The 25,962-nt window shown below is 34.3% G+C and overlaps 4 protein-coding genes across 4 annotated transcripts; all 4 read left to right on the top strand.

Annotated features, from left to right (window-relative positions):
- The first annotated feature begins 2,388 nt into the window (after positions 1 to 2,388).
- Positions 2,389 to 12,328, top strand: VPS41 (vacuolar protein sorting 41). The gene is made up of 19 exons (XM_012983127.2): positions 2,389 to 2,853; positions 4,020 to 4,289; positions 4,386 to 4,565; positions 4,688 to 4,948; positions 5,918 to 6,050; positions 6,190 to 6,280; positions 6,999 to 7,101; positions 7,785 to 7,888; positions 8,025 to 8,118; positions 8,228 to 8,383; positions 8,458 to 8,520; positions 8,663 to 8,728; positions 9,132 to 9,332; positions 9,998 to 10,075; positions 10,153 to 10,272; positions 10,348 to 10,428; positions 10,536 to 10,621; positions 11,245 to 11,326; positions 11,586 to 12,328. Exons 1-19 carry the CDS (start codon positions 2,596 to 2,598, stop codon positions 12,030 to 12,032), a joined length of 2,874 nt encoding a protein of 957 aa, XP_012838581.1. The 5' UTR covers positions 2,389 to 2,595; the 3' UTR covers positions 12,033 to 12,328.
- Positions 12,329 to 12,921: 593 nt separating this feature from the next.
- On the top strand, positions 12,922 to 15,993 carry LOC105959095 (Serine carboxypeptidase S28 family protein). The gene is made up of 9 exons (XM_012983126.2): positions 12,922 to 13,404; positions 13,512 to 13,698; positions 13,807 to 13,940; positions 14,049 to 14,161; positions 14,262 to 14,514; positions 14,918 to 15,073; positions 15,175 to 15,254; positions 15,431 to 15,480; positions 15,693 to 15,993. The coding sequence occupies exons 1-9, from the start codon at positions 12,925 to 12,927 to the stop codon at positions 15,827 to 15,829; spliced, it is 1,590 nt and encodes a 529-aa protein (XP_012838580.2). The 5' UTR covers positions 12,922 to 12,924; the 3' UTR covers positions 15,830 to 15,993.
- A 1,066-nt stretch (positions 15,994 to 17,059) lies between these two features.
- Positions 17,060 to 20,829, top strand: LOC105959094 (aspartic proteinase 36). The gene is made up of 10 exons (XM_012983125.2): positions 17,060 to 17,588; positions 17,964 to 18,093; positions 18,179 to 18,426; positions 18,512 to 18,739; positions 18,936 to 19,098; positions 19,205 to 19,278; positions 19,371 to 19,467; positions 19,921 to 19,987; positions 20,083 to 20,154; positions 20,403 to 20,829. Exons 1-10 carry the CDS (start codon positions 17,359 to 17,361, stop codon positions 20,576 to 20,578), a joined length of 1,485 nt encoding a protein of 494 aa, XP_012838579.1. The 5' UTR covers positions 17,060 to 17,358; the 3' UTR covers positions 20,579 to 20,829.
- Positions 20,830 to 23,547: 2,718 nt separating this feature from the next.
- On the top strand, positions 23,548 to 25,079 carry LOC105959093 (agmatine coumaroyltransferase-2). The gene has a single exon (XM_012983124.2). It carries the CDS (start codon positions 23,604 to 23,606, stop codon positions 24,918 to 24,920), a length of 1,317 nt encoding a protein of 438 aa, XP_012838578.2. The 5' UTR covers positions 23,548 to 23,603; the 3' UTR covers positions 24,921 to 25,079.
- Positions 25,080 to 25,962: the final 883 nt, after the last annotated feature.

Below are 25,962 nucleotides of genomic sequence, written 5' to 3'. Positions count from 1 at the left end.
TATAGTACGAGAATGTTCAGACATGGTTTTTTTTTTTCCGATGGAATTATTAAAGAAAGAAAAATTAAAGAGTCGCAGTACAGACTATTTTATGGACGAAATTTGTAGGTTTTTAACTTTTAAGGTAGACGATGAGTATATATGGGCAGTATTTTTTGTATGTACATATATAAATATTATATATAATACGAAAAAAGTAATGGTTTCTTGTGTTGTAGTAGGATTGGGTAACCTTCTTCTCATGCAACCCACCTAGATTTATTATTTATTCTCTTTGGATTTACCCTAAAGATAGAGTGACAGTGGGGTGACGGAGATATTTTCCTACTTTGTTGCCGTCTTTTTCTTATGGAAATATTTGAATAATTATGTACCTCTAATAATTGTTAATTGTCACTATTTAATTATTTCCACGCGTTTTATTAATTATTATGGCTATTGGCATCTGACATATAAATATTGTACACCTGGTGAAATACACTATTGATTTTAAACTATAAATCTACATATATATAATTATATTCACTGAACACACATATATATGCATGGATATATTTTATTATCTGTAAATTGATGATTTAAAATTACAAAACCATTGACAACTGAAAAAGAATTGTATAGTCTAAAAAAATTTCTACGTCAAATAATTGAAGGAAAAAAATAGATGTGTGACAGTGTTAGTTCTTTGAAAGCTAATAAAATAGATGGCTAGCTTAGCTTCTCACGCTAAACTATTAGTCCCCTAATTTAATCAAACTCAAACTAATCACAAAGTCAACATATTATATAATAATATAATTAAATACAGCCGTGTACTTCTTTCTTACTTTAAATTACTCATTAATAATAAATTAAATCGAATTTTTACATTATCTTTCATTCTTTTTTTTTTTTGATAAGAGAGTATATATACTGTATATTAGCAAATTAAAAAGAGGTTGTTATCTAAGACAGACAACGTCCTCCGAGTCAGACGGGCTGTGTAGGATTTGTCTTCTCTCTCTATCCACCAATCACGTCAATCTCTCAATCCAAATTGTCCATATACGTATGAACTTCTTGCATAGGATACCATTCTAGAGAGAGAGAGAGAGGCTTTCATCCCAGCTTTCAATTGTATCTATATTACGCGCCTTTGGAATATTCGGGAAGTCTTAATACAACTATCAACTTGCCACATCGTGTATTAGTACATGATAATTCAATGGTTGAAGTTGCGCCACGAGTTTTGAGGAAATTTGCCAAGATTTTAAATAAATATTGGCAATGTTATTATTTTAGAAATTATTTAAAGTCCATATTTTGTATAGTTTTAATTATTTGGGATTTTATTATATCTCGATGTAATTGTTTTAGATTACGTATCTTTGTACTATATTAAGTGTAGAAATTGTGTATGATATATTTTCTTACGCTTGATTTATTTAGGTTCAAACTAGGATTTGTAGAGCTTATCTCGTATTTATAAGCCAAAAAAACCAGTGGAAAACGTAGGGGTTTTATTGAAGAAAAAAAATCAAAGTATTGGGCATTTGTGGAGCAGTCCAATATTATATTGTAATATGTCTACGTAAGATTGATTTTCATGCTTTCCGTGTAAAATTAACTAGCATTTTTTCTCCCGTGCGATGCACGGGATATTATTTTAAAAGTGAAAAAAATTATCAATTTAAGACATAATAAGAAAATATAGTACACTAACATAGTAAATTTAATAATGTAGTTATTGTTCATATTTTATATAGCATTAGTTTAAAAAAAAAAAAATCTTATATATTAATATTTATAATCCAAAATATATAGATTAACATTTAACAAATCGTATTTCTATCTTTATCTCTTAAGATTTGAGATATACTGATGAAAAATAGGAGATTGATAATTGTTGAAAATAAATAGTTAGAAATTAGTACAGAAAAAATATTAAAAATAAATAATTACAAAAATACCATTAGGATTTTTTTGGGTTGCCCAGCATTTCTTTCTTTTATATATAAGATTGGCCCTTTTGGGCCCACATAATTATACACATTCATATAGCTTTCCCTTTTCTATATTAAATTGTAGGCCCAATTTTATATATCACATCGTAAGCCCAATCTGTATAACCCATAGCAAATTTGCAATACCAACAATTTTGAGACAATTCTGAAATATTTATTAAGTTCTGCAGAAATATCAATGAAATACTCACAAGAACTAAATTGTTATTATAATTTATGAATTAATATATATATTATTTATTAAAAGTAAACTCGTACAACTATTAGGATAATAAAAATGGATTTAGTGATAATAATATAATTAACACTAACTACACACCCCTTAAATTTTATTTATAAATTCTTAAATATTTTATATAAATATTTTAAATAGCTTTACATATTTAAACAACCATCTTTATAATTTATCTGTGACTTGATTAATCATAGAAATCATATTTAGGGTCGAATTAGTTATCCCAAATCCCTAATTATTATCATAACGACTACTTCACTATTTTCTTAATTCCTGATATATCCCTGAAAAGCCTGTAAACAAATCGAAATTACATCAAAGGAAACCCCGATCCACCCCGGCCAGATCTTTTCCGGTATGTCGCCGAAGCCATCGGAGAACGGAATGGAGGGAGACGACGAGAGAGAAGAGGAATCGGAAGAAGATAATTCGGAAGCAGAGGTTGACGAGGAGGAGGAGGAGGATGAGCCGCGGCTCAAGTACCAGCGGATGGGCGGCAGCGTGCCGACGCTCCTCCAAACCGACGCAGCTTCGTGTATCGCCGTTGCCGAACGCATGATCGCTCTCGGCACCCACTCCGGCTCCGTCCACATTCTCGATTTTCTCGGAAACCAGGTGAGTACTCGTGATTTTTTTGGTGTAATTTGGTTAGTTTTCGTGGTCGTTTATTTGATTGGATTGTGTATTTTGCTCTAGATTGATGATTTTGTAATAATCACGAGTAGGATTTGATTGGACTTGACTATTCGTATCTGTGGTTTGAGTTTTGTTGTCTTCAAGTTAATAGCCGCCTAAACATGCTGCTGTTGTGATAATTAAGGGTTACTTTGAAGTCTTATCTTGTAATTTTAGTAAGAGAAGCTGGACTTTGAGGAACGTATGAGTCTATAACCATAAGAAGCTATCAGATTTTTTGTTGTCTTCCTACGTTCAGTTAATTAGAGCATATTTATGCAGATTTTGATTGCGCTGAATAACATGGCATCAGGTAAAATAATTTAAACAAGAAATCAGGCATCAGGGTAATTAGTGTTATACTATTGAAGTTCGGGAACATGCTGAAAGTTCAACAACTGTAAAAGTAGAGGCATATGTTAGCAAAGTTCAGAATTAGTGGTTATTGCAAAGGTCGTATATGTATTAAGTCAATAGTTAGGAGTACTTAAAGCTTAGTACTTGTTGACTAAGATTTCTTTCTATTGCATACGGATACCAGAAGTAGCTCCATATCTAATTTTCTTAATCGATCACTATCAGATGATTGAGCTAAAATCTTGCTCTTTTTATCAGTTGATACTCGAACCACTGTTCTATTTGTATTACCTGGAATGCATCATGCTTCTTGGAGGGTTCTATTCATGATTGCTTGTTTGGGGCGATCTTAGCAACTATGTGAATATTAGTACTATTGAACTCATAAACCGTGGTTTAACAGACCATGTGAATTATAAGCTTATCGGATTTGCCACTATAATGTTTATTGCCACCATAAATCTGTGTGTTTCCATAAAACACTTGGGAGTTCACCCCTGTCTGAATTTTGAATCTTCTACCTCTTAGAAATAATTTGCAAACATGTATTCTCAAGTGTAACAATGTAAGACCATAATGTTCAGTCTAGGAAGCATAACATATTATTAACTTCGTTCAGGTAATTTTAACAAATGAGTTCATGTGATGTTTTCAACAAATTATTTACGATTTTCTAGTTTGACTGAATTACTAGATCAAGTAGTACACTTGGCAGTTCAGTTGAAATAACAAATTTCGTTTTTCTTCAGGTCAAAGAATTCATTGCTCACACTGCTGCAGTTAATGACCTTTCATTTGATATAGAAGGTGAATACATTGGAAGCTGCTCTGATGATGGTTCTGTTGTAATTAGTAGTCTTTTTACTGAGGAAAGAATGAAATTTGAGTATCATCGCCCTATGAAGGCCATTGCTTTAGATCCAGATTATGCGCGAAAATCATCCAGGCGATTTGTTACTGGAGGTTTAGCTGGCCATCTATATTTTAACACGAAGAAATGGATAGGCTATCGAGACCAGGTTTATTTAGGTTTCTGACACACTGCACTTTCTAAAGAACTCTGAAAAGCTTTTGAAACTTTGACCCCTCCCACTGAAGGAATTTTCTTGTTCTAGGTCTTACACTCTGGTGAAGGCCCAATTCATTCTGTGAAGTGGAGAACTAGTCTCATTGCCTGGGCTAATGATGCCGGTGTAAAAGTTTATGATGCTGCTAATGATCAACGTATAACATTCATCGAAAGACCTCGAGGAAGCCCACGCCCTGAGCTTCTGCTCCCTCATTTAGTTTGGCAGGTTAGTAGATTACTAGTATTGATTTATCCGTAAAAGCCTGTGATAAATGGTAACGGTTTGAAAAAAAAGAGCATAACTACAGATAGTGGTGCTTTTCCTCACATTTTTTACACTTTATTCAGGACGATTCTATGTTGGTCATTGGTTGGGGAACGTCTGTTAAAATTGTATCAATAAGAACCCATCCGAATAAAGGCGCGAATGGGACTTTTAAGCAGATTCAGATGTCTAGCTTGAGCCAGGTGGATATTGTGGCATCTTTTCAAACCAGCTATTTCATTTCAGGAATTGCTCCCTTTGGTGATTCTTTGGTTGTTCTAGCATATATTCCTGTGGAAGAAGATGGAGAGAAGGAATTCAGTAGTACTATGCCTTCACGCCAGGTATTTGCTCTATCAGTCAATTCATTCTTAAGTATAGTGGATTGCATGTTGATTGTCAGGAATCCTGGTTAGAAGTTTTTGTACTAATATAATGTCTTTCAAACCTTACATTATAGTTTTTAGCTAGTTCTTGGTGTACCGTGTTTGTGATAATTATGTGATATTCTTCTTGATATATTTGATTCTGATTCATTTAAACCAATGCAAGTGGAATTTGCATATCGGTTTTCGTTTTGTTTCATGGAAATTCAACATCCTACATGTAAGTAAGAAGAGGCTGTATCTTGTCTTACTGCTTACTTTCCCTTATTGGGGTTTCGTTGCCAAGTAAAATATTGTGCAAGATAGTTTATACTTATCGGGGATTTTGGGTTACATGTGGGATAAAACTTCTTAGTTCATCCAAACAACCATAGTTCTTAACACGTGGATCAATGATGAATGGATGAAGTAGTCAATATGAATTGGTTGGTTAGAAGCAAAATAGTTGCTGGTTTTGATGTTTGTCATTTATTTTGTCTTCATTCCGATTTAATAAATAAATAAATATTAAGCATATGTAGTCATATTTAGATGTAGATTAACCTGTAAAATGACAAATGATAATTCAACTGCGATGGATTTTGTTCCATAACATGGTTCTGTTGCTTTATTTTCTTATTATTATATGCGCCATTACTTGCTTTGTGTGGGAGTACGCTATGATGCTTCCCCTACCGATTTTATTGCATCTGTTTCTGTATGAATTATCTTTTTGGAATTCATTGTATTTGACTGACCTAGTGGCTTTGATGAGTAGTTCTTTAACTCGAAAGATTTTTTACTTTCCCTATGATGCAATTGGGCTATTCAGAAAGGCTGAAACACGTTTAATCTCGCTTGAAAAAAATGTGTAGTGATGTATAAAATATTACTCACTCGTTGCCTCGCAAAGTAGGCTAACTTCTTATTGTTAATCCGTGATTACAGGGCAATGCTCAAAGACCTGAAGTGAGAGTTGTCACCTGGAATAATGATGAACTGGCAACTGATGCTCTACCTATAAATGGCTTTGAGCATTACAAGGCCAAGGATTATTCTCTTGCTCATGCTCCTTTCTCGGGTAAAGCTGTTTTTTTTCGTTTTTTTATCCCAACTTAAAAAACGATGATTGTCTCATTCCTTTTTGGGTCTATTAGAGTTGTATTATCGTCAAAAAGACATTTGCAATGGAGGTAATCACATTATGCTCTTGGTTATAGGTAGCAGCTATGCAGGTGGTCAGTGGGCTGCGGGTGACGAACCCTTGTATTATGTCGTGTCTCCGAAGGATGTTGTTATTGCTAAGCCTAGGTCAGTGACTGTTCTTTCTCGTCTTTTGTCAAATGTTACCTTTGATTTCTGTTCACTATGTTTTTTGTGATCATGACCAAATAAAATATAATATTTTTTTCAGTATCCTCCATTCCTTGATATTTTACATTCCTTGTTCTTCATGTTTTATCCTTCTCTTGATATAGCTATATGCTGATTCTAGTCGAGATAACTAAATAGAACAATTTGAAATTGTTTCACAAACAAAGCCATGTGGATGGATGTATGTGCTTTTTAGCTTGCTTGTTCAGTCTTCTTATTTCTCACGGCATTTAGCTCGAACATATCTCAGAAGACTATTACTATGTGGTTTTGTAGTTTAAATGCGTGGTAGTATTGATGTTTTTTCCTTTTCCGAAAACGGCAAATGTTGGTTTTTGCGTATATTTTATTGGATCGACCAAATCCAAAATGATTTGTTTTTGGTTACTTCGTATTGAAGGATTTGTGTCTAAAACTGTTGTCTTCTTTTTATATCATTTTTAAACAGTTTCAGTTTCAGTGTTTCTACATGGCTTGCAGTTTTCTGACATAGCTGTATAACTCTCTCCTCAACCCACTCTTAATAAAAAGGACATGAGAATTATAAAATTTCGCATAATATTCTGTTGTTTCATTCTCATGCCTTATCATACTGTTTTAGGAAGTTTTTTTAATCAGAGGTTCTAAAATACAATTATTTACTTTTGAATATCAGGGATACAGAAGATCACATAGCTTGGCTTCTTCAACATAAATATCATGAAAAAGCCTTGGCAGCAGTTGAAGCTGGTCAGGGTCGAAGTGAGCTTCTTGATGAGGTAGCCTGGTTTTTTATTTTCTTGGGTTTTAACTAACAATAAATATAATGCAGGTGGATTTGTCTCTATAGAATCTTAAGCTAACTATATATTTTCTCATTACTTCCTTCTTTGTGTTTATTTTTTCTGTCTGCCTTTTGATATGTTGCTCATCACTTGTTTGTACATTCTTAATTTGAGCATAATTATGGTGGAATTTTTCTGGAGTGAGAACTGACTGCTAACTTCGCATGCTTGTGATCTTTCCAGTATAGATTCTCATCATCAATTATGTTATTATGTTTTCATTTAGTAACCCTAACATAGAAATCTGATAATATATATGTCCTTGAAGTGAGAAGAACGAACATAAAATGTTGACATGAGAATAATTTACCTTCAAAATAAAATAGAGTGGCATAGTCAAATGCAAGGGTGTACGTAACATAACCAACTGATTGGAACCATAACTCAAAGGATAGATCTCTTATGCTGCTCGTTGGCCATTAACGAGGAGCTACCCCCCAAAATTTAACAACACTTGGTTTTTACATTGAATTGCTAAAGAGGATTCAGTACAATCCATAATTTCAGTTATAGTCGATAGTCACGTTTAGTTGTAGCAATGTCATTTGGCCATGAACAAGACCATGTCCCGATGCATTCTTACAAAGTGTTTACTTGAATTTGTCTGATTTAAACAGGTGGGATCTCGATATCTCGACCATCTGATTGTGGAGCGGAAATATGCTGAAGCAGCATCTTTGTGTCCCCAATTACTGCGAGGATCAGCTTCTGCATGGGAAAGGTATTAATGTACTTTTGTACATCTGCTCTGCACACACAATATAAAAGAAGTTCACAATTTACTGTCGGTTTGTTTCCTTTTTTCCTTTTTTTTTTCTTTTTCTTTCAATTAACTGGGGGTTGATTACCTCATTCAGGTGGGTTTTTCATTTCGCTCATCTACGTCAACTTCCTGTATTGGTTCCTTACATACCAACAGAAAATCCTAGGTTACGTGATACTGCTTATGAGGTGTGTACTTCTTGGTGTTGCATTTGCACTCACCTCAAATCTTTTTTCGTTTTTTTTTTCCACTGTGTCAGATCGGTGTTTGACGCCTGGAAAATTTGTTGCCCACTAGGTTGCTCTTGTTGCTTTGGCAACAAATACATCATTTCACAAGGATCTCCTGTCAATTGTTAAAACTTGGCCACCTGTTGTATATTCTGCTTTGCCCGTAATCTCAGCTATAGAACCTCAGCTTACTACTTCATCATCTACCGATGCTCTCAAAGAGGTTAGTGCCTGGGAATCCTATTTGGTTCCTGCTTTTATTTATATACTTAATTTACATGGCATGGTTTCTTTCAGGCTCTTGCTGAGCTATATGTTATTGATGGACAATATGAGAAAGCCTTCAACCTGCATGCTGATGTAAGTGCCCTTCCTTTGGATTCAATTTTTTAACCATTCGACAGAATTTGCGCCCTTATTAACTATTTGGAAAGGTGGTCATGGCATTCTTTTGTTTTATTCTGTGGTCCTCTGTTTAATTATTTTATTCTATGTATTTCAGCTTATGAAGCCGGATATATTTGACTTCATTGACAAGCATAATTTGCATGATGGCATTCAAGAAAAGGTACTTTGAACACTATATTGATAGAGTCTATTCAACATTATAGTGTGAGTTTTCTTTTGCTGCTTTGCAACATCGTTTACTTATTTGAAAACTTGAAGCCCAGCAGCCATATATCCAGTTTCATAATTCCATCGTGGGATTATCCTCAACCGAGATCCTCTTTCCTCTTCCTTCTGTAGTTTTTCATGACCTGAGAAAAACCTGACATCTGTTTTTATTACGCTCAAAGCTGCCAAACATTGATTTTACATCCTTCATGTCTACCCATACATAATATAATGAACAACGACACAGAACGACATTTTAGTTCTGACCTAATGATTTTACTCAGTAAAACTCTGACATTCATCCTTACATGAAACAAATGTTTAATTTTTTTTACTGATCTCACGTGGCTTTGCAGGTTGCTCAGCTTATGATAATAGATTGCAAACGTGCTATTCCATTGTTTATCCTGCACAGAGACGTCGTAAGCCCATCTGACGTAGTTTCACAACTCATGGCTGCAAAGAAGAAGTGTGACTACCGGTACTTTTTGCATCTGTATCTCCATTCGCTGTTTGAGTCAAATCCCCATGCTGGCAGGGATTTCCATGACATGCAGGTTTGTAGAGATTGGCCATTCCATTACCCGTGAATCGTGATTATCTTAAGAAAGCATAGTCAGTAACAATGTTTTGCCATTAAAATGATATTTTTAGTAAAGTAAATGAAGGGCAGCGAATGTGAAGGTCTTTCATATGAAAATTGATTATTTAACTTCCTTTGTGGAGTTTCAGACTGCCTCACTATTTATTAGATTGTCTTATTAGATGCATTTAGGATTGTTCCCAGACCAGGTTGAAGAGATTGACATCACTTATGCTTAATTTGTCAATCTGCAAGTTCAATTCCAGTTTGGATGGACTTGCTAAGTGTGTCTAATTATTGTTAATAGTCCTCGTGGAGATATCTGGAAACTCAAAACAAGTCGAGTAATCATTAGGGAAAGAAGGGGGTAGAGAGTGGAGGAGAGATGATCACAAGAAGAATAGTTAAACTTTGTGTATTCATTTTGTCTGAGTTGAATGATTCTCCATTTCTCAAAGCCTCTTTGTGAATTCCCTTGCCGATTTTCAATTTCATTGATTATTTCTTTTCGTTTGTGCATGCATTTAAAGAGCCTCAAATTGGCGTTATTTTGAGTTTATCACAAAGCAAGTAACACTACTCTTTGTGAACAAGATTTCTCTTTAACATTTGGTTATTGTTTCTCGTGATTGCCAACAGGTTGAGCTCTACGCAGATTTTGATGCGAAAATGCTACTCCCCTTTCTTCGGAGTAGTCAGCATTATACACTCGAAAAGGTATATTCCATATGTGGGTGATTTATCTGGAATTTTCTACAATCGTTTGGTCTTTGACTCATGAAAATTGGTCTCAGGCTCATGAAATTTGTGTAAGAAGAGATCTATTACGAGAGCAAGTCTTTATTCTTGGAAGAATGGGAAACTCGAAGCAAGCATTATCAGTAATTATTAATAAACTGGGGGATATAGAAGAGGTACTCACCTTGATACTCAAGTTACCTGAGTTTTGAAACAATTGAGATTTGATTATGTCTAATCAATTTCTGCAGGCCATAGAATTTGTAAGTATGCAACATGATGATGATCTCTGGGAAGAGCTGATTAGGCAATGTCTGAACAAACCTGAGATGGTATGTTGTAATCTGAGCAAATAGACAAATCCACATGAGATTACATGACTATGTATTATAAATTTTCTTATTCTGGGTTTTAGCTAATACATTTTTTATTTTGGCAGGTAGGAATATTGTTGGAGCATACTGTTGGGAATCTCGACCCCCTATATATTGTAAATATGGTGCCCAATGGCTTGGAGATACCTCGGTAAGTCTTTTCTTCCCAACTCTGTTCTGGTGGTCAATCTGCATGTTTTATAACTTTTGAGCTGGATCACTATTCACTGCTAATAATTGGATTAATTGATTTCTTGGTTTAGTTTGGGCTCAAAACTAGACAGTCATATACTAAAATGAAAAGATTAAAATTATATGTTTTTGATAATATTGAATATCTACATTTTCAAGAATAAAATGTTATTCTCTCTTCTCTAATACCGAGACCGAAAGGCCATGAATGTGAAATTCGGGAGTTCTGTTCTCCAACTTTATTCTCTTGGGATCCGGAAATGTATAGCTAAAAAAAAATTGTTTTTGTTTTTAATCCATTTAATGGGTTCGCCAAAGATTTTAGCAAAATAAATTGGATCTTGAGTGAAGTATTAGGCAAATTCAAATTAGGGGCAAATGAAGTGCTTGTGGATTTACCGATGGTCGTAAAATGCTAATGACTTGATGTCATTACATTTGCTGTGGATATATTCAAGTCTCAGCCTCAAATACGTTATCTGCAATTCCCGTCTATTCTACACTGTTTGAATCCAACCCCCACCCACACAGTGCTACTTACTCTATAGTTAATGTACTGAAGTAAAATGCACTTTGTTTCAGGCTGCGAGACCGTCTTGTCAAAATCATCACAGACTACAGGACCGAAACTTCTCTAAGACATGGGTGCAATGATATACTCAAGGTAATAATAATCTCGCATATGGCCTCGTCTGGGAATGTTCATGGGATTTATCAGATTGATTGAAATTGGTTAGGATTACATTCTCCATAATAATGTAATATGTGATTATCTTATATTTAATACAGTCTTTATATTGGAAAATATCATTTGTATATTATGTGATAATAGGAATTGAGTTTGATTAAATATCCTTCATATGCTTAATCAAAATTTGGGCACATTTTTAATTATGGGCTTGAATCATGATTAAACCCTGCAGGCTGATTGTGTTAACCTGCTAATCAAGTACCACAAAGAAGCAAAGCGAGCCATATACTTAAGCAACGAGGAAGACGGGTCCCGCACAAAAAGAGATGAAAACGGAGTTTCTCAGTTATCCGAGAGATCCACGAGCATAAAAAACATGGAGGTGAAGTCAAAAAGCAGGGGAGGCACAAGATGCTGCATGTGCTTTGATCCTTTCTCCATTCACGATGTGTCCATATATGTTTTCTTCTGTTGCCATGCATACCACGAGACTTGTCTTAGGGATTCCATCGACTCCATTAGTAGCAAAAAGAAGAAGCCAACTGTAGCACACCCTAAAGAAGATTTATCGTATTATAATTATGATAATGGCGATAATGATGACGATGATGATGATATCCATGACGAGGATGATGCTCGGGTACGTTGTATCTTGTGTACTACTGCAGCTGCCGGTTGATTATTTTTTATTGTTATATTTTTTTAATTTGGTGTCTTTTTTCTCCTGTATTTATGTATGTATAATGATCTTCGGCTGTGTGTGTGCATATCTTATGAGCACGATTTCTTCTTAATTGATTTCACGTCGAGCAAGTCTGCGTTTTGTATGTTAATAATATTAACCATCGATTTTATTTTTTTTGTTTTTTTCGAAAGCAAAGTGTATTTTACCAGGTCAAAATGTAGCTTCTGTTGAAAGTTTTTGTTGGTATGTAATTGTATTCAACAATTGGACAATCAATACTTCTCATTTTTGAAGATTCTTTTTTTCTTATTTTTTTTTTGGAGACTGGGATAATTTATTTCTTCTTGTGATAATAGCAACTGTGTTGGGATGTTTTTGTCCGACTTCTAGAAGAAGTCTTGGAGGTTTATTTAGATAAAAAAATAGTCCATACGCGTGAAGATATCAATAATAAATTGGACCATATTGAGAAAAATTACAAAGTTTTTAGTCTTCGCCTTGAAAATTAATTGTGGATCTAAATTAAAGTGTGACCAACCATATGGAGCATTAAAATTAAAATGATTGGGATATTTTTAGCCTACTACCATTTTATGATATGAAGAGAATTGATTAACAAACTTCTTATAGGCATTTCATCGGGAGTTAGATGGTACACATGGTTATTTATGCCGAATGATTATTAATCGTAGATGGAATTATACTCACTAAGCACATATACATACGGGTTTGTGTTATTACGTGTCAACCGCCAAGGCGCCAACAAATAAATAATATCTATTAAAATAGGTTGATTGACCCGTCCAAAGTAACCAGATAATCAAAATTCGACCTAATTAATAATTAATTATCTTCCAAGTAGATGTCTATAAGTTGATACCCACTCATGGATCAAAATCTTGAACAAGTACAATTCACAACAGCCATGGCACCACTCATGAGAGTACCTTTATTCCAATTCTACCCTCACCTTCTTCTTCTTCTTTTTCTCTCATTAGTACTGATCATGCAAACTGTAACACCATTGCCAGTACACAAAGCTCCGAGGCTATCGCTACATAATAAAGACGCGTCGTTACTAATCTCGAGAAACCGGCCCAGCGCAATATCGGCCAATGCTTTAATTGACTTTAAGACATATTTTTACAAACAAACACTTGATCATTTCAACTATGCACCTCAGAGCTATGCAACTTTCAGACAAAGATATGTGGTCAACTCTAAATACTGGGGTGGTCAAAGTTTTAATAACTCCCCGATTTTTGCGTATCTTGGAGCCGAGGCGCCGATCGATAATGACTTAAGTGTTGTTGGTTTTCTCAATGACAATGCTCCTTCTTTCAACTCTCTCATAGTTTTCATTGAGGTATATTAATTTCATTTAAGTTAGTTAAATTTAACGAATAATTGCGTACGTAGGGCGGTAACGAATGTAATTATATTTATTGGTGTGATTTAATTTGGTGCGTGTAGCATCGATACTATGGAAAATCGATCCCCTTCGGGACGATGGAGGAGGCGATGAAAAACGAGACGACTCGTGGATATTTCAACTCGGCTCAAGCTATAGCTGATTACGCCGCGATTTTGTTGCACATCAAGCATCAATTTTCAGCGCACGATTCTCCGATAATCGTCGTTGGAGGATCGTATGGTGGAAGTAAGTAATCAATATTTAATTAAATCAGGATTCAATTTTTTTTATATAAACTATTACAAATTCATATTAATAATTTTCACTAATAATAATAAACCTACAAAATTTCAGTGTTGGCTTCGTGGTTTCGACTAAAGTATCCACACATTGCTTTAGGTGCCCTGGCTTCGTCAGCCCCTATTCTTTATTTCGATAATATTACACCACAAAATGGTTATTACTCTATTGTTACCAAAGATTTCAAGGTAGTTATTAATTTTTCATTTAATTATTTTAATAACAATAATAATGCATTATTTATTTATTATTTTCTACAACCATTAATTAATTAATTGTTTTGTATTATTTCCCAGGAGGTTAGTGATAATTGTTACAAAACAATTCGAAAATCATGGGCTGAAATCGACCGAGTAGCATCGAAACCTAACGGTCTCGACATTCTCAGTCAACGATTCAAGACTTGCTCGTAATTTTTATAGTACTTATTACAATGCATGTCGAATTTTCAATATGTATTACTACTAATTAAAAAGTTAATCGACAATTGGCGTTGTTTAATTTCTCAGGAAATTGAATAATGCGGAAGAGCTAAAGGATTATTTGGAGACGATTTACGCGGTGGCGGCTCAGTATAACCGTCCGCCGAATTATCCAGTGACGATGGTGTGTAGAGGCATCGACGGAGTTCACAACGGAAGCGACGGTGATGTAATTGGCCGTATATTCGCCGGAGTTGTTTCGTATAAGGGGAATAAGACATGCTATGATATGAATACATATAATTATCCTTCTGAAACTAGCATTGGATGGCAATGGCAAGTGAGTAGTTATCTATATATTTAATTTATTAATTATTATTATATTTTTCCCACTTTTTTTTTCATAAAATAAAATTATTAACAAGGGATGGACGGCCACTATATGACAAATAGATCACGATTCACAAGTATGGGTAGTAAGGTTTATTTGATGCTACGCCTCGTGAAATACACCAGATAATTTTTAATCGTTGATCTGCACTGTGTATCTGTGCTTAATTAATTGTTATTTAATCTCATCAATTATTAAAAATCACCCGGTGTAGATGACTAGGTGTAGCGTCTAATAAGCTGTGAAATATTTTTATTAACTATGATTTTTGATTTTTTTTTTTTGTGACAATATTAATTATTGTAGAAAATGTGTATGAAAATATACTAATAATATAATAATAAATTGGTAGACTTGTAGTGAAATGGTGATGCCAATTGGGAGAGGGGAAAATGAGACAATGTTTCCGGCAGCACCTTTTAACTTGGATGAATTCATCAAAATTTGTTCAGAAATATATGGTGTCCCACCTCGACCACACTGGATCACTACTTACTATGGAGGCCACGTAAGCTTTATTAATTACTAATTACTAATATTGATTACTTCATTAATATTTCAACATGACTTTTTTATAGATTATTTTAATCAATTCTTTCTTTTTTTCAGGATATTAAATTGGCTCTCAACCGGTTTGGGAGCAACATAATTTTCTCGAATGGCCTAAGAGATCCATACAGTAGTGGAGGGTATATGTATATATATATATATATATATATATATATATATATATATATATACATATATATAAAATACACACACTTCTCTTATTTTTTTTTCCTGATAATTATTTAATGATTTAATTCAGTAATTTAAGCGAATTACCCAGTGCACGTATATAACTATCATTGCTATATGATCGTAGGGTGCTAGAAGACTTGTCCGAAAGCGTCGTTGCCGTAACTACACGTAACGGTAAGCTTAACATCAAACCCTAGCAAATTCAATAGTACAATGTATTATATTATTGACTTTGGAATTGCAAAATATAATTATGTGAAGTAGTTAGCATGCTCTTAATTACATGAGAAAAAAAATGTTAAATAATCCCAATTCACTTTTATACACATAATGGTGTGTGTAAATGTGTGTTAAAAAGGTTGGTTGGATGGATATTTAATTTGCAGGTTCGCACTGTCTGGACATACTTCAAGCAACGAAAACTGACCCAGAATGGCTGATCATGCAAAGAAACACAGAGCTTCAGATTATTCAAGGATGGCTCACTACATATTATGCTGACCTCAAATCCTTAAACAAATAGAATAAAAGAACAAGCTTTATATATAATTGTTATATAAATAAATATTGATGAAGATTGAATCATCAAATTAACGTATTACCTCCGTGTAATTCAAATCTACTGTGGATTTATTGTTGGAAGAACGATTTTTATGGAGATGTATAAATATTAAATGATTCACATCACTTATAATGACTTCAGCTTTTGATTAAGATGGTCATTCAACATACATAAATATTTAGCGGGTAGTATATTAAGGAAAATCTGCACTTGAAAATCGTATTGTATCATCGATCAGAAAGCTCGATCTCGAAAAAATTGAGTTCCAGTACGAGCTTTTGTCGAGCTGGCTCAGCTTGTGTTGCTTTGTTGTATTATGTACATTACTTTTGTAGTTGGGAATCTGGGATGTAAAATCGGCCACACACTTCCATTCTTGTTGTATTTACCTCATATTCTAATTTATTTATTTATATATATGTCAAGTGTATAAATTAAATGAATATATAATAAAAAGATAGTTTGGGCCTTGGGGATATATTAGTAATTAAGAAAAAGGCAAAGCCCACTTTACTTTTGAAGCCATATATTGCAGGGTTTCAGTGACTAAAAAACAAAACCACAAAAAAGGAACAACCAAAGTGAGAAAAAAAAAAAAAATAAAAAAAAAAAAATAATTGAGGCACCAAAGTATTCTAAAGTGCAGAGTCAGAGTGCAAGATTTAAAGCTGGAATCTAATTTATGCTCCTTTGCTTTAGTATCTCAAACGGATATTACAAAGTTATTTAAAAGATAAGAATTATATATATATATATATATATATATATATATATATATATATATATATTAATAGTACGAATTGTTTCATTTCTTCTCAAAAAAAAAAAATTGTTTCATTTATTTTTAATAGCTACCTCTATATTAATAAATTAGAAAATGATAGATATTTGAAGAAGAAATTAAATTAAGTTAAACACGTGGTGTTTGAAGTTGCCAAAGTTGCAATTATTAAATTAAGTACACTCAATGAAGGTTAAATGATTGTATTGGAAGTGGAAATTAAAGTCGAATGTACTTTTTAGTTCCATTCTTAATTTTTCATTAATATCGATATATTATTATTTTAATATTTGCCATTTGCCCAAAGTATTATTAGCAAAAATTCGAATGTGACAGACAAACAATAGAAAGGTACAACTCTTTGTGCGTAACGTATAAGCACGTGAAGCATTGTATTAGTTTATCGTTTTACATTGGTTGTATATCCAACTTCCCCACATATAAAACGACAAACGTAATCTGATTTCTTTTCCAAAATCAAACTCTGTTATCAGCTGCTGCTGTCCCTCTCTCTCATCTCTCTCTCTCTCTCTCTCTAGAAGAGAGAGACTTGTACGTATAAGATATGGATACATATATACATGACCTATAGATACATGGGTGTAGACACCTAATTGCATAAAATAATATTATTGTTGCCCCCATAGCTGTAGTAGTGTTGTTGCTTAGAGGAGAAGGATCGATTCGCAGCAGTACTTGTTTAAAGGAAATGCCGCCGGTTAATATTCCGCTTGTGTCGGCGGTGTTTATGGTGGCGACGGTGGCGGCGGTGGTTGGCGGCGTGACGTTGACTCTGGAGAGGGCGAATCACGAAGGAGTGGAGCTGAGTCGACTCAGAGAGAGTGACCGGGTTCGACACGGCAGATTCCTGCAGCAGCAACAGCCTATTGGTGTCGTTGATTTCCCTGTTGAAGGCACCTACGATCCTTATCTTGTTGGGTATATTAATTTCTTCATTTCTCTATTTAAAAAAAATCAAAATTAAAAATGTATGTATATTATATATATGATGTGTAGTGTATGAATTTGCAAGTTAATTTTGGGAGTTTTTAATCACTTGGTGCTGAATTTCTTATTATTTCTTTTGATTTTGATTGTAGACTTCGATTTCAGTCTCCGAAAATTCGATTGTTGTGTAAAAGCCCTCTCGAAGGAACTGATTTACATGTCGAATTAAATGATTTCTTTGAACTGCAGTACATAGTACATATATCAAATTGTTGATGATTTTCTGCAGTACCCTTCCCTCTGGTAGTAGTTCATTAGTTGAGTTATTATATGTTCTTATGGAGGCGGTGAATCGTTGTTTTATAGGCTATACTATACAAAAGTAAAATTGGGGACTCCTCCAAAAGAATTTTATGTACAGATAGATACCGGAAGTGATGTGCTGTGGGTGAGTTGCAATCCGTGTTCCGGTTGCCCAACATCGAGCGGCCTCCAGGTAAAACATACCCTTTGTGTTTCTAATTTCTCCGTTTCTCGTAATTGTCTCAAATTTATACTTTCTTGCTTTTATATTTGAACAGATTCAGCTAGAGTTTTTCGACCCTTCCAGCTCATCATCCATAGCACCGGTTTCATGTTCGGATAAAAGGTGTGCTTTGGGAGCACAATCATCCGATTCTCTTTGCTCCAATCAGAATCAGTGTGGATATAGATTTCAGTACGGTGACGGTAGTGGCACTTCCGGGTATTATCTATCCGATTCGATGTATTTCGACTCGGTAGTTGGGGATTCGTTGACAACAAATTCTTCCGCAACTGTTGTTTTTGGGTGAGGCCCTATATATTTGTATTGCACAATTGTTAGTTTTTTAGTCCTTTATTTAATTGACCTCTTTTTTGGTTTTTGGACACAGATGTAGCACGTCACAGACTGGAGACCTTACGAAGCCAGATAGGGCGGTTGATGGTATATTTGGTTTCGGGCAGCAGGGCTTATCTGTAATTTCACAGCTTTCTTCACAGGGAGTTGCCCCAAATTCATTTTCTCATTGCCTGAGAGGAGGAAACGGGGGCGGCGGTATATTGGTGCTTGGACAGATTGTGGAACCGAATATAGTCTACACTCCACTTGTTCCATCCGAGTATGTATTTTTTCTGCTCTGCACCTGTCATTCTAAGTTCAACATATCTCCAAAAAAACAGAGTTTTTTTTTTTTTTTTTTTTTTTGCGTGTGTTATATGTTAGTTTTACGTTTGTCGAAGAAGTGGCAAATTCCACTGCTTCAGTGAGCAACAGACTCCGTAATTTGATTTATTCTCTCTGATTCCAAACTTTAGGCCACATTACAATGTAAATCTACAAAGCATTGCTGTAAATGGACAGATACTTCCCATTGATTCATCGGTATTTGCAACATCCAACAACCGAGGAACAATAATTGATTCCGGAACAACATTGGCGTATTTCGCAGAAGAGGCCTACGACCCATTCATCAATGCAGTAAGTTAGTGGAAAAATAGTATTCGACATTTCTTTAACCATACCGTTTTGTAAGAATATATGTTAATTAGAGCCCAAACAATATGGCATTTGTTCCTTTCTACAGATTATGCAAACTGTTTCGCAATCTGCACGCCCTCTTTTTTCCAAGGGAAACCAATGCTATCTAACTACATCCAGGTTTTTATTCCGTGTTTCGGTATTCTTGTTTACATATGCTTCTACGAATATGCATCTTCTCATTGTTTATGTTCATTCTTTCTTCTTTCTAGTGTGTCCGAGATTTTCCCTCAAGTTAGTTTAAACTTTGCTGGTGGTGCATCAATGATACTGAGGCCCGAGGATTACCTTTTGCAGCAGAACTCTGTCGTAAGTCCACATCTCATTTTCAGCAGTCAATAAATGATTGTAGTAAAATTAGGAAAATTCGAAAATGCCATGCATAAGAATATTTATTACTGCTATTTATTTTTTAAGTTTATTACTTTTTGAACTGAAAACGAGTCTAATATTTAATATGAAGGACTCTTTTCTCCTTGAAAGATTGTTTTACGCGATGTTTTTACTTCAGTTTTCGTGAGGAAGATGAAAAAATATCAAAAAGTAAACATGAGTATTACTAATTTACTTTCAGTTGAATTTAGGAGAATCCAAATTGAAGTTTAATTCATTTGGCTTTTGTTCGAGTTGAAATAGTTTTACTGCACACTCCGTAATTCTTAGTTAAGATAATTCTCTTGCATTGTCAAAGCTTTCCATCAAGCTCGCGAGTTTCTTGATAGATTATTTTATTATTGGTAACGTGCCATTTTTTTCTTGTAGGGTGGTGCTGCAGTGTGGTGTATCGGCATTCAGAAAATAAGGGGTCAAGGAATTACAATTTTAGGAGGTACGAAGCATATATTCTATCATCGTGACTGCTCAAATATGGAGCATATAATACGTCATCTTACGTTTCTTTTTTCTCTTGGATCCTTTATGCAGACCTTGTTTTGAAAGATAAAATTGTTGTATATGATTTGGGTGGCCAAAGGATTGGATGGGCCAACTATGACTGTAAGTTTTCTTTACCATCTAACTATACAACTATTACTACAAACAATAATTAGACCAACTGTCCCGTAAGGGATAGCCTAGCGGTTGGATCAAGTGAGCTTGTGTCAATTTAACTCGGGTTCGAATCCCCTTGCCAACGATCGCTAGGTCGAACTTGTCACACATCGTTAGCCTAGTGTGGTTTAACTTCTTGGATTCGAAAATGAAATATTTTGTCCGACTGATTCATTCAAATTCATTTCTTATAGGTACAATGTCTGTAAAAGTTTCTACAAGTAATACCGGTAGAACTGAATTCGTCAACGCGGGACAACTCGACAACAATAGTTCACCGAAACACGAGCCGTACAAGATTATTACACCAAGTACCGTTTTAACTTTCTTGTTGCATATAGCATTCTTTGGCGTTTTTCCATTTTTATGATAACTATCGATATTGGACGGTTGAGATTTCTTATATTTTTCCTCTCTTTTTTTATTTAGCTATCTGATGTTATTATAGAAATTTAGTAGGTTATAGTTATACATAGCTGCGGATTTTTGTTCTAGTGATTGCATCTTTGTTTGTGTTCTTAAGAAGATCGATTCATCCTCAGCCACAGATTCAGTTTTTCTCCATGTTGTACAAAATTAAACATCTTACAGGAATAGTATATTCATTTTTATACACGAAAAGAGGTGTTATTATTTATGAAATTTGGACCTTTGAGCTAGCTGATTACCGCTACGTTTAATAATTAGAAAATCACAAGAAACGAAAGTTGTAGCAATCGTCAATATCTCTTTTATCTCTTCCAAGTATGCACTATGTGAAGATGCTGAGAGTTCATCTTGTAGTGCATTTATAACTTGTATGCGACTAGTTGCCTTCCAACGCAATCGTTCTCCCACCGCTTCGTTTGGGCCTTGGAAATTGCTTCAAGAGTTGCATGAGTCTCACACTCAACTGCTTTCGATTGCCCCGTAAAATTTCGAACTGCCCACTAGCAACCTTTTCGATGCTCGTTTCTTGCAACCATGGACACCATATAGTAGCTCTCCCCATTCGGAATTGTCGCATCAAAATTGATTTTTATTGAGCCTGAAAGAGGTGGTTTCCATAAAGTGGGAAGAGCCTGCTAGGAAAATGGCCGATTTTATGGGTGGATATCAGACAAATCGGATCGAAATTATCACTTTTGAAAAAATTCAATTTTTTTCAGAAGTGATAAACTAATTTCAATTTTGTTCACAATAAAATTGGGAAAAAATTCGGAAATCGGAATTTCGAAAATTAGAACGAATTTTTTTTTTCCAAAATCAGATTTTTTTTTTAATCCGAATTGGCGAAATTCAGAATTTTCATATTTTCAGTCACCTATAATATAAAATACAATATTATATTACTAGTGTAATAATCTTCATAATGTTTTTTTCTTTTTTGGCTTATCGAAGATATTTTCGGAAATTAACAAAAAAATGAATTGCAAATTGGAATATAATATTTATTCCAATTCGATTAAAAATTCAGAAAAAAAAATAAGAAATAGCAACTCTTAAACTCCGAGATGAAAAATATTGTTCCAATATCGTATATCTGACTCACTTTTCTGCTAAACAATTTGGAATTTCTGATGAATATGAATATGACAATTTGGTCATCCAATATTGCACGACCGACACTTGAGAATGTGAACAGATAAATAAAATGACATATTAATTTCATTTTATGTTTATTTATTTATTTTATTACTATCAATTATATTGTTTCCACGAAATCTACCAACATATTGTTCATGGGATCCCATTAATTCCTCAGTTTGCAAAGTCAAATGGTATTTTAATTTGTTTACCAATTATGATCCTCATTATTAAACATTCTTTATTTATTATTACAATTATCATTATATATATTTCTTGTTGGTTTGTCGGTGATATATAATAAATTGATCCAAGCATTCATGCATTCTTCATTAATTTTGTTTACCTTTTGTTATTTATTATTAATTTCTCCAATTATAAAACTTCAATATTCTCTGTCCCATATGTCCAAATTGCGACGTGCCTTAATTAATTTGTCAATTTTACAAAAGGGGCTTTCTTAAATTAAATTATTAAGCTCCAAATATTAATTTATAAATATTCATTTTTGAGTTCACACTTTAAAACAACTTATACAGAACAACTTATACTAAGAAGAAATAAATGTAAAAAGTACTTTTAAACGTCGAAAAATAATTTGTTTTTTAATAACTTTTACAAACACGTAGATGAAAAGGAAGTTAGTTATAAGAGTAATTAGATGCTAAACCTGTTATTTAAATTACCGTTACATAGTCATATTATGGCTAACATCACTTTAAATAGTCCATAATAATTAATTAATCATCCCAAACTACGGTAATCAGTTTTAAAAAATTGTATTCTTAGGAAAGTTCATTATAATGAAGAAGCTAGGTCAACTTATTTTTACCATATAATAATAGATAAGCGCATATTAATTACGAATTAAGAAGGGCAAGAAGTGGGATTAATTAGTAGAGGATTAGTCCAAGGTTAATATAAACTCTCTGGATGCCGCTTCCCACGTCGATTTCATGTTAGTTAATTGACCATAGTTTAGAACATCGCCATAAAATGTTAATCAAATATTAATCTCCCCATGCTTATGATAATGATCCTCCATTTTAGTTTCCACTCGTGAAAATTAATAAATAAATATATTAATTAATTACTAAAATAAATAAATAAAGACCTTCGACTTCCTATGAGTTTAATATATGTTACGTACAACTGGAAATCATAACAACATTGCCACTATTAACGTAAATTAAGTGATAAGAAGTAAGAACTACAATATTATTAACTCTTATATATTTAGTTATAATTTTAATTTATTGCAATATTTAAAAATAGCGACACAATTAAGTTTCTGTTAAATGCGTGACAAATATTAATTAACTAATCCAAAAGTGTAGGCCCTTGGACAAGGTTCAATTTCTCATCTTCTTCACCTAACCAAATTGTCGCGTCACAATAGACCCTGAAATCTGGCCTTATTAATTCCCACACAATTGATAATTCCTTCACTAACCACAATTAATTAGTCAAATCATTAATTAAAAAAATTAAAAAAAAAATCAAAATCAACCAAACCCCAATTAGTAACAGCTGTGTCAAAAGAGCCAAGACATGGGGCGACTTTTGAAGTTTTATTAACATCCATTCATTATTATGCATTAGGACAAATTATTTAAAGGGCATATCCCAAATCTTCTGTAGTAAACAATGCATTATAGGCAAGTACAGTTTGAATCAGCATAATTAATAATAATTTTTTTATATAAATTATGTATAATTGTTTATTATTTGCAAGTATATAAACCCCTGATATGCCCTCCACGAAGTTCAAACCAAATCTTATTTTCATTTCCCTATTGCCAATTAAAAAAAAAATTAAAAAAAAAATAATGAAAGTGAAAATTGGGAGCTCAAAACTTGTTCAGCCTTTGTATGAAGGCAATCCACCCCCAACAACAACCTACATTCCTCTATCCGTCTTTGATAAGGTCACTTATGACCAACATGTGGCCATTATTTACGCCTACCGCCCTCCGACCACTCCGAACGCTACAATCGAGCTAGGGCTAAAAAAGTCATTAGCCATGTACCGCGAATGGGCCGGTAGGCTAGGCAAAGATAGCAAAGGCGAGCCTGTAATTGTCCTCAATGACGAGGGAGTTAGGTTTGTTGAAGCGTCGGTCGACCGCGCACTCGATCAAACTGTGTCCATCGGCCCCTCGGCCTCTCTCTTGAGCCTCCATCCTAGCTTGGAGGGTGTGGAGGAGCTCGTTCAGGTTCAGGTTACTAGATTCTCGTGCGGCGCGATGGTGGTGGGGTTCACTGCCCACCACCTTGTGGCCGACGGCCACGCAACCAGTAGCTTTCTGGTTGCGTGGGGCCAGGCTAGCAGAGGGCTTGAAATTAGCCCACTGCCTTTCCACGACCGTACAATATTCTCCCCGCGGGACCCACCTATTCTCGATTTCGAGCATAGAGGGGTGGAGTACGTGAGCAAGAATATCAAAAAAGTATACCCTTTGATCGATAATAGCGTGGACGATATTGTGGCGCACAAAGTGCATTACACGGCGGAGTTTCTCTCGAAGCTCAAGGCTAGGGCTTCGTCAATGAACGGGCCCCACGACAGGCCCTTCAGCACTTTCGAGAGTCTTGTGGCCCATCTTTGGAGGGCCATAACTAGGGCACGTGGCTTAAACGGGCAAGAGAACACGCAAGTGAGAATCTCGGTTGACGGGCGTGCCCGACTGAAAAATCCTAAAGTGCCGAATGGGTATTTTGGTAATTTGGTATTGTGGGCGTTCGCGAAAGCTAGGGCGAACGACCTCTTACGGGAGCCTCTGCCCTACGTCGCTAAGCTTTTGCACGACGCGGTCGTTAACGTGCAGGACGATTATTTCAAGTCGTTTATCGATTTTGCCAACCACAAGGCGAAGGAGGAAGACCTCGTGCCGAATGCAGTGGCGGACTCGAAAGAGTCGATATTGTGGCCGAATTTGGAGGTCGATAGCTGGCTTAGGTTTCCATTCTACGACCTTGATTTCGGAAGTGGTGGGCCCTACATTTTCATGCCGTCGTTCTCTCCAACGGAGGGAATGATATTCCTTCTACCGTCCTTCACTGGAGATGGTAGTATCGACGTTTTCGTTCCTCTATTTCAACAAAATCTCCCTACTTTCAAACAGATTTGCTATTCTCTAGACTGATTATATTGATGAACATTAAAATGAGTAATTATATATACGTGCATGTTTTTAATTTCCATATTTTGGGGGCTTGAAAAGATATACTAAGCTCTAATTTCATAATATTATTAAGTTGTAATAACCTTGTCAATTATATTACAGTATTCTTGTTTTACTATACTACAAGCAATAATATAGGGATTCGTCTTTTTTTTTTCCTCTGTTTTTTTTTTTAAATTACAATTAATGATATATAAAAAAGAAAAAGGATTCTTGTTGAATAATAAGTTCAATTTATTTGGTAGTTTGTTCCTGTATATTAGTTGGTGTTATGTGGCATATCCTGTATCTGGGGAATTAAGCAAGATCTCGTGCATGATAAAATAAAATAAAATAAAATAAATACAAGTTTGGTGGCCTAGCTATATATAAATATAATCATTGCCACCTCAATCTTCCATGATCACATTGAATTGAAATATCTCCTTTTTATATTATTTTCTCTCCCAAATTTATTACCATTATATTTTTAATTATCAATCAAAAGGTGACATGATTTTTTTTCTGCAAAAACGCAAGGACTCATTCTTGCAGTGATTTACCTAATTAATAAAGAGTAAAAACAGGATAAAGAGTAAAAACAGGGTATAAGTTCATTATTCAAACATTTTTATAAAAAATAAGACGTGACACCTTATTGAGCTTTTAAAACGGCTTATCAAACATAAGAACTTATCAATTATTAAAAGAAGTTTAGTCCAACAATTATTTGGTACCAACCGTTAAAAATTATTTGCACATTATTTATTTACATTAAAATTCAAGATTTTAATTTAGTTCATTGTTTTCAACAGAGTATAAATAAAATTGCGCTAGAGATCAATTCAATTAGTAAAAAAATAATAAAATAACATTAGAAAAATTAAACTGCTCGAACTCGATTAAATCCGGTTAATAGGTTAGATTAATCATCAAATTGTAATTTTTAATCAAAGCTCATAAGTTGGCTCGACACCACTCGTTTACACCAATAACTACAATATATTCTCGACCTTGTATATAT

The sequence above is a fragment of the Erythranthe guttata genome, chromosome 14 (assembly GCF_056151865.1).
Source record: "Erythranthe guttata isolate IM_541 chromosome 14, IM_541, whole genome shotgun sequence".
Lineage (NCBI taxonomy): Eukaryota > Viridiplantae > Streptophyta > Magnoliopsida > Lamiales > Phrymaceae > Erythranthe > Erythranthe guttata.
Note: the sequence above shows the minus strand (reverse complement) of the source record. Positions and strands in the feature narration are given on the sequence as shown.